This window comes from Manduca sexta, chromosome 18 (assembly GCF_014839805.1).
Source record: "Manduca sexta isolate Smith_Timp_Sample1 chromosome 18, JHU_Msex_v1.0, whole genome shotgun sequence".
Classification (NCBI taxonomy): domain Eukaryota; kingdom Metazoa; phylum Arthropoda; class Insecta; order Lepidoptera; family Sphingidae; genus Manduca; species Manduca sexta.
Genome location: NC_051132.1, coordinates 6806699 through 6821984, shown reverse-complemented (window position 1 = coordinate 6821984; position 15286 = coordinate 6806699). Strand labels below are relative to the sequence as shown.

The window sequence follows — 15286 nt, the reverse complement described above, 5'->3', positions numbered from 1 at the left end:
ACTTCAGATTAGTTCGTAATTGATAATAGAGTTCTTTTTGTTTAACATTCTTTCTGCCTCACTTCAAAACTATTGGTCAGTTATTTTATAATTTGTAGAAGAAAACCTGAAAATCACTTTCTAAGTGAAAACTGCTGTATACTTAGTCACTAAGTTTTGACAAAATAGTTCATTGACCCTAAATTCTTACAAGCATTTACTCTACTAACCGGAAAACACACATAAGCCTTACGTAAGATTATGCATTGATGATTAATACCCTAATTTATTTCTTTACCCTCGTAAATATACTCTGTTATTAGATTATTAAAGTTGAAATTCAAGTGGCAGTAAAGCAATGAGTCAGGTCTACTTTCTACCAAGAAAGTGGTAGGGATCGTCTTAAACCGGATCTTGGGTGTACAGTGACTTTGACATTTTGATATTTTTATTTTTTAATGATGACAACATAATTTTGCGGCGCGACGGTGGATTAGTTCCATGGTTTTAAGATTAGTTGTAATGGTAAACCAATTTTCGTTTTCTTTAATTTTATTTCGTGTATTTCTTCATTTGTTTCCTTTTTTCGAAGTACATGTATAATATCTCGCCTCTTTCCCGTAGGGGTAAGCAGTGACTATGGATTGTCACTTTGTACGATTCTGGCACACTTCTCTCGCTTCCTCCATCATCATCAATCTTTTCATGCATTCCCACCGGCTCAGGAAATTTTTTGATCTGACTTTAATAATAATGTTAGATATCTGACATTTCGAAGGTTAAGATATTTTTTAAGGCTATTTTGTAATTCTATTTAGAGAAGCCAGTAAGAAGCTGTTTTAGATTTTCAATTAAACATGATGAACTTACTGAACTAGTGAAAGTGGCGACGATTTGATGGATAGCTATAAGATGATGACTTAGTCATTTTAAGCTCCATCGGGGCCTAGCTATAAATTATCCAAGTTCGCTTTTTTCTCTCGCATTTTTTACTATCCAATTATCTTCGTTCTTTAACCTTTCTATAACCTCTTTTCCTTTCTTTATAGTAGAGCATGATTCATTATTTTGACTTTAAGGATGTTTTATGAGTAGCTGTGTTGTCATCAAGTAACTCAATTGCTTGACTACTGGTCTATGCTTTAGGAAACAAGATTAATTAAAGTAGGTAGTCATTATTAATTTATTTTATTATTAAGAGCGCAAAAGTCCATAACAAATTCATGGATTTGATATTATAGTGAATCTACGAAGACGTGCTTTCCATAAACACTCACTCCCAACCGAAATCAGATCGTCGACCACTCGGTTTGCCTTCAAAAGGAGAGTTCGACAGTTACTGCTAAATAAAGCGGAATAGTCACCACCTTATCTTATAATATTACATTATATTCTTATATATATATATATATATATATATATACACATATATATATATATATACCTAGTCTTGCCATAAATATTGTAATAAAGAAAAAAGAAAATTGTTAACTGCAAATAACATTTATTACTTTTACAGTGTGTCAGTTTAATACATAAATATAAAACAATTAAAAATATAAAAAGCTTATTCGAAGTGGTCTCCATTGGCTGCAATACAGTCCTTTAAACGATGAGGCCAGTTATCAATAGAAGCACGCACTCTTTCCATGGGAAAATTCTTCACTGCCAATCGTATAGATTGTTTTAGGGACTCCAAATTATCATGGCGTTTAGAGCAAGCTGTACTCTCTAAAACTGACCACAAATCATAATCCAGCGGATTAAGATCGGGACTAGACGACGGCCAGTCTTCAGCTCTGATGAAGTCCGAAACGTTCGATTCCAACCAAGACTGCGTGGACCGAGCTTTATGACCCGGCGCCGAGTCTTGCTGGAAGGACCATACTTGGTTATTGAACATGGTGATGTTAAGGGGCTTAACTACCTTCTCAAGAATGGTATCTTGATACACTTGTGCCGATGTTTTGATACCTTTTTCACAAAAATATGGCTCAGTCACTCCTTCATAGCTAACACCCCACCAAACCATCACTGAAGTCGGATAATGTCCACGTTGCACTCTGTCGACTAATTGGGAAGCTTCCTTAGAGCTTTGAGCATAAATACGGTCATTTTGTTTGTTAAAATGTTGCTCAATTGTAAAAATTTTCTCATCCGTAAACAAAATTTTTCTGTGACCTCCCTTTGCGTACCGCTTCAGTAGTTGTTTCGATTTTACCACCCTATTCTTCTTTAAATTATCAGTTAAGAAATGGCCAGTGCGTCTCTTATAGGCTGCAAGTCCTAAGTCATCTTTTAAAATACGCGACATGGTTCTAGGTGCTATCTTCATTTCCCGAGATAAAATCTTTTGCTTTCGGACAGGATTTCTTCGAATTCTTTCCCTTACTGCTTTGACCACCTTTTTCGTACGAACACTACGTGGACGGCCAGATCTTTTCTGTCACAAACAGAGGAGGTCTCATTGTACCTATTAATAGCCCGGTACACAAACATTTTACTAATACCAAGTGTATGGAGAGTTTTAAAATTGCATTTGGCTCCATACCTACTTTGTGTAATGCTATCACAGCGATTCGGTTCTCTTTATCACCCCACACCATTTTAATATCGCAAAATATTTTACAATGTATTGGCGCCAAAATGAGAAAACACAATGAACAATCGTATAAAAATGACAGATTCGAAATTCAAATGTAATATTTTTTTATAATTAAGTGTAACAGTATTTATGGCCAGACTAAGTATATATATATATATATATATATATATATATATATATATATATTTATATGTATATCTTTATGTAATTATAATATGTATTTTATGTATTTTGATAGTTATAATGTTACTTATAGTTATTATAGGTATTTTATATATTTATCTTCTTTCTCAGTGTCATATTACCGTGATGCACCTACCATGATTGTCTCTGCACCACCCTAAAGTTGGCTGGTAGAGTATGCCTATGGCATTAAGTCCGCCTGTATACATTTGTATATTAAGTGCAATAAATAAATAAATAAACGGTTCAAATATCAAAATTATCGAATCCTGTCCCGTACTTGTTATATGATTTCGGATGTTCGACATCTGCGCTCGCCGCAGTACGATCTCCGATCCAACTAACTAGGAAATTGTATTTCAACGCGTTCGCAAATGAGACCAAGTATTTACGTAAATGTTCTGGGATGGACTGACTTTAGTTCCTTATTGGTGAGAACCTTTAGTAATATAAGGTCTGCTTTCACAAATATTATGTTTGTAATCTTCAGTGTGTCTTACTTTAGTTCCTTTTTAATCAATGAAAGCTGACACTATTTATCAGTATAACTAACTTATGTGTTGAATAGAGTTCGGATTTTACGTCTCAATGAGAGATACATATCGCCAGTTTCAATAAACGATCCCAATCGCTTTTTTATCTATTTCAATGATGAATCGGATTGAATATTGAGATTAGAATCGTTTATTGAAGACAGCTGTATGGTGGTTAATAATGTGTTATCTTAAAAGAGAAAAACTGTTTAAAAACTGGACTAAAAAAATAATCATAACGATAATTATTGTATTACCTTGAGCAATTACTATTATAATATTACAAATCCGGTTTTTTGGTTTCGGACACTTCAGGCTGCCAGACTTCAAAATACCGCGAGTACATTCCCCGTAGATAGGACTGTCAACAGCGGATTTTTTTTTAGAAAGATACTTATATGTAGCTAGATATTGTAACTGATTTTTCGGACGACTAACACCTCAGACCGCACCAAGGCTGCAGAGTCTTCGAAACGTCAGGAGAAAATGCAATTAAAAAAATCGCGACAAAATCCAAAAACTAGTTTTATTTCCATGACTAACATTCGCATAAACATAAGAAACCATTAAGATTAGCAAACTGAATTTGAATCATTAAGGTGACAGAACTACTACGCTGGATGGCAAACGTCCTATACGAAATCAGATTGCAAATTGCATACAAACATGTCGGGTTATAGCGCACGTAGATAAACTGGCATGGTTTGATGAACTGGATTCAATTTGATGCTCGAAATTCTAAGTCAATATTTGATAGCACTAGCGAAATGTTCGTCTTCTATTTAGGGTTTATTTCACTTCTGCGTAAATGCTACTCGTCATGTATAAGTCGACCAATATAGAAGTCAGACTGATATATAATAATAATAATAATAATATCAGCCCTGTATTATATACTTGCCCACTGCTGAGCGCGGGCCTCCTCTACTACTGAGAGGGTTTAGGCCTTACTCCACCACGCTGGCCTAATGCGGATTGGTAGACTTCACACACCTTCGAAATTCCTATAGAGAACTTCTCAGATGTGCAGGTTTCCTCACGATGTTTTCCTTCACCGTTAAAGCGAACGATAAATTCACAAAGAATACACACATGATTTTTTAGAAAAGTCAGAGTTGTGTGCCCTTGGGATTTGAACCTGCAGACATTCGTCTTGGCAGTCCGTTCCACACCCAACTAGGATATCGCCGCTTACAGATAAATAGTAATAAAATGTGTACAATTAACATTAGCTGTTTAACACGATAACTGTGAAATAAAATTATTTGAAACTTGTGAAATAGGGCCTAAATCTTATAAATTACATGCAGATGTTTTACGTCATTAAATTCTTAATTCTGGTTGATTGAGCATGAGTTAAATTAATTGGTATAAAGGCTCTCAGTGTATATAAGGGCCGAAGTCAAAGTACAATGTACCTTTCTACAATGATTAAAAATGGTAGAAAATAATATAGGAATGACATATCCAACCGATAGATTTATCGCTAGGAAATGTCATTACCATACATATTTTTGTTTTCTCTTAGCGTAAACGATTGTGGAAAAGCGCCTTGAGAACGTCTTTTGGATTCCAAGAGTAAGGTAATTGCGCAATAAAAACGGATTATAAAATCTTCCTTTTAAGGGATTTTTCACGCGGTTAGATTATATATAAGTAATATAATATAAAAAGGTGGACGAAGCATGGAAGCGATATTTTTGGTGTTCGAGCAATCTCTCATCTCTTTCGCAGGACAAATGCAATATTAAAAATTCCAGCTTATTTTGGTTTTGAAATAAAAATATTTTACGAATTTTATTGCGGTTTTTTATATTATAATTTTCTTCTGACGTTTCAAAGACTTTGCAGCCTTAGTGGCCACGAGGGACTGAGGTGTTGGTCATCCGAAAAGTCAAAGTTACAATTTACTATTACACATTTTTTTAAAATTTTTGCTGTTGACAGTCGGATCTACGCAGAATGAGTAGTTTTGTTTCAATGTCTATCATCCGTGAAAACATAAGAAATCATTATATTGGTTTTCTGTTTGAGAGTAATATCATACCGGTCTCATCAAACCAATTGTGCTGGAGTCAGCACTGGCTATTTTCTAACACTTCTGGCTTTTTAGTTCGTTTTGTTAATCAAATAGTCGATGAAATGGTACACGTTACAAAATTAAGCCTCTTTAGCTTGAGTCCCGTGTAATATAAAAAAAATACAGATAACGGACATTTAATACAAAAATAGCAGACTATTTAAATTTTAGTTGAAGAAGATTATTAATTGTGTAGAAAAAGATTGATAGAGGTATAAATATTATAACTGAATTGTAGTATCAGAATAATGGATTCGCTGTAGGTAATTTGAGTTTTCTTAGATATTCGTATTTACTGTGGTGTGGACATTGTTTATACTAGCACTATACTATAGTCTTATTTTTTTAAACATGAATATGATTATGGAATAAAAAAGTAATATTTTACAAAATTTACATTTTATTTCTTGAATTTAAACTTTGCTAAATTATGACTATTACAATAAATAACAATAAATATAGATTCTTAAATATTTCATTGTATACCTTAATACAATATTTAACATTAATTAAATAATTTATATACAATGTTGTATTAAGTTTATTTCTAGTCCAATTTTCTACTGGGACCAAAAATACTTTCCAACCTCATCAAATGTGTGACGACAAATATACAAAGTTTGGCTCATGACAACTGAAATTAAATTATAATATATAGCTTTGGGTGGTTTTATAATAAAACAATACACTTAATAAATAAAAGACATAAAAAAATATTTGAAACGTTAACCAAACTTAAAAATAGTAAAATTACGAGGCTACCAATAAATAAGTTATAAGTTAAGTTGTGACAGATGAGTAAAAATAAATTAAACTTCAATCACACGACATACACACGATAAATTACAAACACACAATAAATAAGTTTTTTTTTCTATCATATAAAAATAAATTAACATTTATTACCATAATATAAAAGATTTTTACCGTTTCAATTGTGTTTTCTGATTTGATTTGAAGGATTTTTGTCACACCATTATTGATTCTATAACGAAAAAAATCTTTTAACAATATAACCATTCATAACAACGTAACACTGATTTTTAACAAATTCTGATAAAACATAAGATTGCAGACTAGTCTATTTTGAGACGCTTTCTTAGAAGTTCCATCAACCGAAATATTTTCTAATAATAATTTGTATTTAATTTATTTATTACTTTTAAGTTATCATGTAAATATGATGGAACAAAGGGATATTGTGTGAACTACGATACTCAGACAATCACAATCGTAGTTAGAAGATATTATTAAAATCACTTCAATACAGTACGTAATGCGATATATGATTCTGCTCTGCATAATAGAAATATACGATAGGTTTTAACTTTGAATCTCGTTTTGGTGAAAAAGACAATCTGAAATTGTATCTCCATAAATCTTTAATAAAATCAATGTCTAAATTTTCTAGCAGTAACGAGTTTGTTGATGTCATGATAGGCGGCAATCATGGTGTGCGCTGGTGCTGCGTTGGACGAGCATCCTGGATGGGACCGCATGCAGTCCGCGCCTTCCTGTCCGCGACGAGCTGCCCTCATGTAGCGGAAGAACCGCAGGATCTCAGGGTTGTCTGACACTGGACGACGGAGTTCGTTCAGTTCTCTGGAAAGGAGGAAGATGCTAGATAATAACGACCAAATTCGGTGTAAATTGATAAATAATATAAAATTGTTGAAATTATGCACGGATACCAAACAGACGAACTGTTTTATTATGTGATCAAGAAACAATAGAAAGCTTTTTAAATTTAAATTCTAAACAGCTATTACCAATGAGTAAAAACTATTAAACTATATTCACATGAAAAGGCAACAAAAACATTATGCCACAAACATTATGTTTTACATTCTTCCAACAAAAGTACATGGCTACAAACTTTGAGTGAATTACTATGAACAATTTGCAGACATTGCCACATTATATGTCTTTAGTCCAATTAGAATGTATATTATCTATTTCTCATTTTGTATTAAATATATATAATACATGCTTTACAATGTACTCTCATTTACCTGCTCAATTGTGCTGAAACCAGGTTACTGTAGGGCGCGTATTTTGCTGGACTTGAATACATCAGGCATATCAGTTGTTCTCTGCAAGATTCTAATTTGACGTCACTCAGGCTTTGGCCACCTATTTGGGCCTCTTCGTTGACTGTGTTTTCTGCTGGGGCTAATCCTGAAAGAAAAGGCATAAGATTCAAAATTATATTTACACTAATAAATAAAACTGAAGAGTTTGTTATGGTATTTTGAGATGAGTTTGGACAGAAATATTTTTCGTTCATAACAAAATGGAGGATAATATAATACCGCCAGCGGTTAGAGAGCATTTCTTTCCAAGGACGAACCGCTATACTAAAAACCAACTACACATCTATGAATTTTCTAACATATTTTTGCCTTTCTTCAAATTCTAATATAAAACGAACACACATCGTAGGATTTTAGTATCTTAAAGAATAGAGAATTTGTATGTTGTTTACTTTACTGGTATCTACTTCCGACATTGCTCGTTCATTTAATGCACTATATCATTGCTTTTCAAAGTGGAGGAAGCGCCTCCTAGGGCAGCGTGATAACATGTAAAGGGCGGTTATGTAGATTTTGTTAAACTATTTCTATCCTTCGGGAGCAGTATTATTTTCGGGCTTGAGGATACCATATGACCTTCTGCATCCCTGACGTATATGCGAAATTTTATGATCAGAAGTTTGAGTAATAAAGGTACGAAGGCGTTATAAATACACAAATTCATTTTTATAATATTAGGATACTTTTTAAGCCCGGATTCCTGTTTCTTGAATTGAAGAGATGGGGCGTGTAGGTATTTCTATTTTAGGCTGCAGGGTTCTCTAACAAAATACTTGAACCAGTAACAAATAAACAAATTTATTTCATAATATTAGTTATGATATTTTTTAAGTCCCCCGGATTTCTCTTCTTTCCATTGAAGAGATGGGGCGTATAGGTATTACTATTTAAGACCGCGGGGTGCCTTTACAAAAAACTTTGGGAACCTCTGCCTTATTTCCACCCAGGGTACTTTACCTGGCATACATTATTCAGATGCAAATTTTATGCGATATTTTCCGCAGATTGAAATAGTGCATGGCAATGGGTTTTATACAGAGATGTTTAGTCAGTTGAAATGATCGGCCTAATTGTTTGCATAGTCCATTTGCTGAATACCTCTAGATTATATTGAAAAAAATTCATCATACTTAATAGAGTTGAGTTGGCAGTTCAGTACTAATGATATTTGCCAGAATTAGAGAATTTGGTTATAATTTGTATTTGTATAGGATGGAAATAAATTTGCACTTTATCTGAAAGTCAACATTTGAATATATAATACTAGCTTTTGCTCGCTGCTCCGCCTGCGTGAAAAAGTTCTTCAGGGATAAAAGTCCCACTATATATTTTCCGGGGTCAAAAGTAGCCTATGCACTTCTGAGGGTCTCAAAATATCTCCTTACACAATTTCATTGAAATCGGTTCAGTGTTTAAGTTAAGCCGTAAACAAAACGAAAGCGTAACAGCAGATATACAAAATTACTGTCGGATTTATTAGTATGAATTTCCATTTTGCTTCTATAGATTTTTTACATTACTAGTAAAAGGTTTTGCTCGTGGCGTTACACGCGTGAGAAATTTTTTTCGCTTCAAAATCTTTAAATCACTGTTAATAACGGCCTCCAATAATATCAACTCTATATAAGACTACATATATAACTCTATATTATATAAGAGAGCTTGTGAATTTTGCATCAATTACGTCTCTGTTTACTCATTTGCTGATATAGTTTGATTTAAAATTATTATTACCTAGTCTCGCAAATATTCCATCCAGTCGTGATAGTAAAGGTGAGTAGAAAGGATCGTAGTTGCTCAGGATCATTGAGGAAGCCGGAATCTTCTGGAACACCTGGAAATTTAGCAACAAAAACGTCATTTAATTAAATTCTACCACACATCATGCAAGAAATCCATTGTGTGGCTGGTATCGTTAACTGTGTGTGTGTGTGTGTGTTTTTTTTCTTTTTATACTTTTTTTTGTTGTATTTATGTGTTTGTAGTATAAATGGTTTAAATGGAAATTTCAACGTCAACAATTCATTATTATTATGAAGGGGAGTTACAGCGATTCTTCCATATCTTAAGATTACCCCATCTTAGCAGCTAGGTACACATCACTGTCTCCAACTTATCCTCAAGCTTACCTTATAATTATTGGCAGCCGTGACCATCTGGTTCTTGTAGTAACTGTTCTTACTCGGAAGATAAGCAACCTTCTGACCTCCCATGCCAAATCTGGAAAGATAATATTTTATAGGACAATTGACAAGTCAAGAAGAGATTACGGAATTTTGCCACGCTCAGTATTTATTAAATAGGGTTATTAATAATATATTAATACCTATTGAGATTGTTGTAATAATCTTACAGAATGTCTTGATTTATGTGAGCCAATATTTTTTCTAACCTATCCTTTTGCTTACCCTCTCTAGGGGTCTTAAAAATATTATGAAAAATGAAGGAAAAAATTGCACTACTCTTTGAATAAGTTATACTACGTATCTGCGTGATGACTTTTGCCCTTTTCAGGTCCAACTTAATCTAAATGTTCCAATCACTAGGAACATACCGCACAAATGAAATTTCTTTCTTGTTTACCTCAACGGGAATCGTTTCGGCAATTTCCCAAAATTTACCGCCTTTGAGTGGAAAATTGAATAAGTAAGCCATAAATTGGCCTAATGGTATGAAAATATGTTTACTGAGGAAGCTTCAAATTGCGTTTTATCGTTTTATTGCCAGGAACCGAGTGTTTCTTTAATTTTTTGTATTGTGTATCTAGTCCCGCTTATTTAAGTTGGTATAACTATTAAGGTATTTATTTTTATCTGGTTGACATGGTTTTAAACTAGGCTGAAGATATAAACATATATGAATATGTGTAGTTAATTAATTCAATTGGTTTAAGGGAAGAGATTGATGAGATTCATATATAACACACAAGACACACCTTACTCTTTCATTAAGGTAGTGGTGCAACCAGGGCGTCTACTCTCGCCATGTGTGTCTTTTTATAAAGGGTGCTACTATCGTCGTATTGGGCATGAATACCACACTCCGGGACCTCGGTGAGATAGTCATAGCGCAGATGAAATATAACTACGTGACAATAATTCGAGTATATTGATAATAATTCTAATTAATTTAATAATCGGGAATAAAACTTCGATATTTAGAATAAGCTAGTTGTAATAATAGTGTACTATTACTTTTACTCACCGGGACATATCAACATTGCCTAATTCGTTGACGTCATTAGCGTCCATTCCGTACATGCCTTCTTGAGGATACGCGTAAGTCCCAGCTGCGTTCGTCTCGTAACCCATAAAGTCCTTGTTATCGGTATTGTAGCCAACCTGGTCATCGCCATTAGCTGGCGGATAGCTGGCTTGGCTAGACGTAGCTGAGAGCTGGGATATTCCTGGAAAAATATAGAAATTTGATATATTAAGAAATATTGTAATAGGCAGTAAGGTATTTTTACGTCTTTTACAAGTTTAGTAGATTTTGCAATGAACGAATTTACTAAATGTAATGATGAAAATGATACAACGAATAAACTGCTTATTACGAAATGTGTTACTTTTTGTAATCACTTTAAAGTTTAAACGTTGTAGACTATGGTATTTAAATGTCGATATACAGCTAAGTATAAATATTTAGTCAGTAAGAAGCGTTTGATTTAAATAAGGGCATAATATATTGTGTATAATCAAAGCCTTGTTAATATTTTTAATGTTGAGATCATCGATGTTGAAATATTCTTTTTTCTGAATTTATTTCGGGTTTATGATTAAATAAAGTTACATTTTTATTTTACATTAAAGTATAGTTTTAGATTTGCTACGATCTATATCGTTTTTTTTTTGTATTAAAGTGCTATTTTGATTTGCTTTGACGATTTTTTTGTGCTTATTCACTGAAATCCAGTTAGTAGTTTTTCTCTTGTCATGTGCGCTTGTATTAATATTTTTATACTGCGCTCTTTTGAACTCGGAGAGCTTACATAAAATCCTTATTATTTTAGCAATTTGATTAGTTGCATTCTTAACTATGGCTTTGGCATTTATGATGTAAATACATACGAAGTACGTTTCTGTAAAATACCACTTTTTTATTTTCTGTTGTTTTATTCTTGATAGACAATTTGCAGTTAGACATATTTTTTAATATTATCTATAATTAAGTTTGTAATTATTATATTTCTTGCATTAGCAACTTAAAGTAGAACACAACTTTGCTATTACAGTTTATATGTGATCGAACCGTGAGCGTTGGGATTAAAAACTTTCCCTCGGCGACCAACCTCGATTCCATATAGAAAAGTATATCATCACTTTGACCGAGTACTTTTGTTGCTTATGTTGTTATAGTTTAATGGTAGAATAACATATGAGCCCAATGTGAAATGTGAGCCATATTACTATAAAAACCAATTTGCATTGCAACATCAGTAATTTAGCAAGAAACCTTCAAAGCGGAATTTCTTGTTGATACAGAAATATAGTTAGTATTACGAATGATGAGCAAGGCATGTCCAGTGTCCATAGATAGAAATGAGTTGATATCAAAACGAAACGCTTTCGATCAATCACAACCCATGTAGAAGGAGCGGAGCAATCGATCTTCCGTAAAGTTTGGCAGTCAGTTTTTAACGCATTTCTAAGTTGCAGTAATATTTCAACGAGTACAATAATATTACGTATTTAGTGTACGCAAAACTTTAGCTTGATATTTCAGAAATTAATTACTTTTAGAGTAAAACGACCATATTATTATATAATTTCTTCACATTAAGTTATAATGGTTATAATACTATGGGGGTAAAAGCAAGGTTGAAGATTAACGCATTCCAAGGCTGTTCAATAGAAAAAACTTCATTACCTTTCCCGAGGATCTTGCCGAAACTTCCGAGGATGCTTGGCAGGAACATTGCGAAGAGAACCGACTTTATAAGCACTTGCCCAGCGATGAGTATCGGCAAGAAGAATTTATTGATGCCAAATGCTGAAACAGACCATAGGTTAAATTATAGGGTTTTTGTTATTTTTTTTTGTAATTTAACTTACTAGTCTAAAAAATACAAATCAGTTTTCTTCCACACTTAAAATTCCAATAATTAAAAATATATACTTACATCTTAAACCAATTATTCTTGCTGCTTTTGGGATATTAATGGACATAATATGCGTGTCAATAAAGTTCTTAATTTTTTGAAACAATCTGTACTCATACGTGTATTTGCTAAATAAAGCTCTTCCTTCTGAATCTGTGTGATTGTCATCTTTTTCACTATCAGATCTGTCTGTAGATTTTGAATCTGTTCCTTCTAATGCTTTCATAAAATCTTTTCTTAGTTCTTCACCAACTAATACTTCTAAATTATTCTCTACATAGAGATCTGTTTTATTTTCCATTTCATAAATTTCTACAAGTTTATTTAATGTTGTGAGGAAGTTACTAACAATATCTCCATTTATATTATCATTGACTACATCCGTTTTATTATCAATTTTACTACTAGATTCACAACTATGGCAATCGCTTTTTCTAAAATCTACATCGTTTTTGGTCGAGTTTGTTTGACTCGTTTTGTCATTTGTGTTTTGACAATTCACTTGTAAAACAAGCAGAGATATGTACATGACTAAAATACATTTTTGGAACCTCCACTCCGATCTCCTGCTAAAATTTGTTTGTATTTTTATTATGTCCATTTTCAGTCTTTTCAAAACTCATCACCGTTTGTTATTTATTTCGTTTGGTGGATTCTTCTTGCCTCATTGATGGTGAAACCTGCAACAAATGAAATTGCTATTAGAAAATCGTTGCAAAGATCATTCGCATCATTGTTCTTAGTAAAGTAAACACTATGACCTGATTTGTATAGGAAAGTTATTCCGATACAATAGCGCTTCTATGTAGTATCTACTTTATTTGACATTATTTTTTAAACGACAACATAATATATATTGTATATATTTACAATATTAATATTTTTGTTATTATGGGAATCTTGATTAAAAGACCGCCAAGTTGTTTTTGGAAGATCGAGAAATAAGGTACGGATACTGGAAAAAAAATAAAACGTTTTTTGATAGGTTTAGCTGACTTTATGTATACTTTATTTTACATATCAATTTAAATTTGTCCTTCAAAAAATGTTACGTCTCTTTATAACATTATAAGGTTACGTCACATAGTTCTTTAAAGATTCTTTATTATGAAATGAGAAAATTAATTATAAAAAATTCTCTGCATTACGTGGGATGAAAGCTCAATTGTTAAATATCTTTCCAGCATAATTAAAGAACTGAGTAGATATTTTTGTACTTGTTTATTTTTATTCTCACTGAGTTCTTTGCATTACTAATAATCTTTTTTTAGATTGGTCTTTGTCTGGGTGCTCTTTTAGTTTATTAACTTTTAAAGGACTTGAATTCGATTTATAATAATTTAAAGTTCGTTTATTTTCTTTTTTTTTCGTATAGTTAATATTAGAAAAGTCACTTAATTTGTAAATTCAAGGTTATAGATTTTTTCTGCCTGTATGATTGCACACGCATTACGCAAAAACTACTACATGAATTTGAATGCAGATTTCATCAGTGTATTTCTAGAGGTCTAACTTAAAGTATAGGTCCAATTTTGTCCCGGGAAAATGTAAAGCTGGACATTTATCTCGGGAAAACTCCTTAACGCGGTCATAGCCGCAAGCAAAAGCCAGTCTTATAAAGACGAATATAACCATTGACGTATATAGTATTACATAGATTAAGTCTTTTGTGTACTCGCGTCAGCTGCTTATAATTAAGTTGTGCAGTCGCATTAGAGCTGTTTTGAAGTTAAATGCACCGTTCAGATTACATTTATGCATTTAAACAACTTACCTCCCGTGACTTACGGGTAAACCACTTATCTCAAATGGCCTTTTGCTTTGAGTCTGTTATGTTAAATTAGACAATTGCTCATTTCTTTTTCTGATTCAGTGTTAATTTAAAAAGCTGTAGTGACGAAGGTAGTACGTTTTAGACAAAGAAATAGTTTTGACGAAAACAAAACAGTGAATTGTTAAGAGTGGAAATTCATTTTATAGACATTACTTAATTAACTCTGAAGTTAAAACAATAGAAGGTATTTTTATAAAATTGTTTTGTTTAATTATTGCAGTAACTTCTGTAAGGTTGTTGAATATTGGGAAGATTTATTATGGTATTGTAATAAATATTTAAAAAGATTGTTATGAAATACTAAATCCACATCATTGAACATAGCTATATTTTTCGTCCATGTTTTTATCTGTTACGTTTTACCTTATATAATATGTATCGTTCACTAAAATCGCATAAGACGCAACCTTAGATTGAACTTAAAAAGTCGGGGTTTAGTTTCTTGTTTTTTTTTATAATATAGTTATTATAACGCTACGACAATATCTACTAATGCCATGGAAAAATAAACAGGAGTCAGCAGATATAATCTATTAAAATTCCTAACAATAATCCTCTTTCTCATATTGCGATGGAACGTAAATAGACATATTGTTCAATATTTCAACAAATTGCCTTTATGATGGACAGATAATAAGATTGTAGTATCATCGTTATTTTATGTTATATTTAGTAAGGTTGAAACTGGACAAAATCCCCAATATTTATGCTTTAGAAAGAGATAAAGCGTTTAGTAAAAATGGAGACTGAACAAAATCCTCACAATATTTATTTTTTAGGAAGAGATAAAGCGATTGTGCGGCTAGTACCTGACACTTTTCTGTAAGTATGTAACGTTCTCTATGGTTCTAAATCGCATGATAGCGTTTGCCTATATT

General features: G+C 32.5%; 1 protein-coding gene across 1 annotated transcript in view; it reads right to left on the bottom strand.

Moving 5' to 3' along the window:
- Positions 1 to 5906: 5906 nt before the first annotated feature.
- Positions 5907 to 15286, bottom strand: part of LOC115449453 — a 51037-nt gene continuing 41657 nt past the window's right edge. Inside the window, exons 2-8 of the mRNA XM_030177284.2 lie at positions 12596 to 13254; positions 12343 to 12465; positions 10678 to 10879; positions 9603 to 9693; positions 9208 to 9307; positions 7393 to 7558; positions 5907 to 6982 (exon numbers count right to left, since the gene is read on the bottom strand). Coding sequence (XP_030033144.1) covers positions 6772 to 6982; positions 7393 to 7558; positions 9208 to 9307; positions 9603 to 9693; positions 10678 to 10879; positions 12343 to 12465; positions 12596 to 13175 — 1473 coding nt within the window. The 5' untranslated portion in view covers positions 13176 to 13254 and the 3' untranslated portion in view covers positions 5907 to 6771. The remainder of the gene's footprint in view (positions 6983 to 7392; positions 7559 to 9207; positions 9308 to 9602; positions 9694 to 10677; positions 10880 to 12342; positions 12466 to 12595; positions 13255 to 15286) is intronic.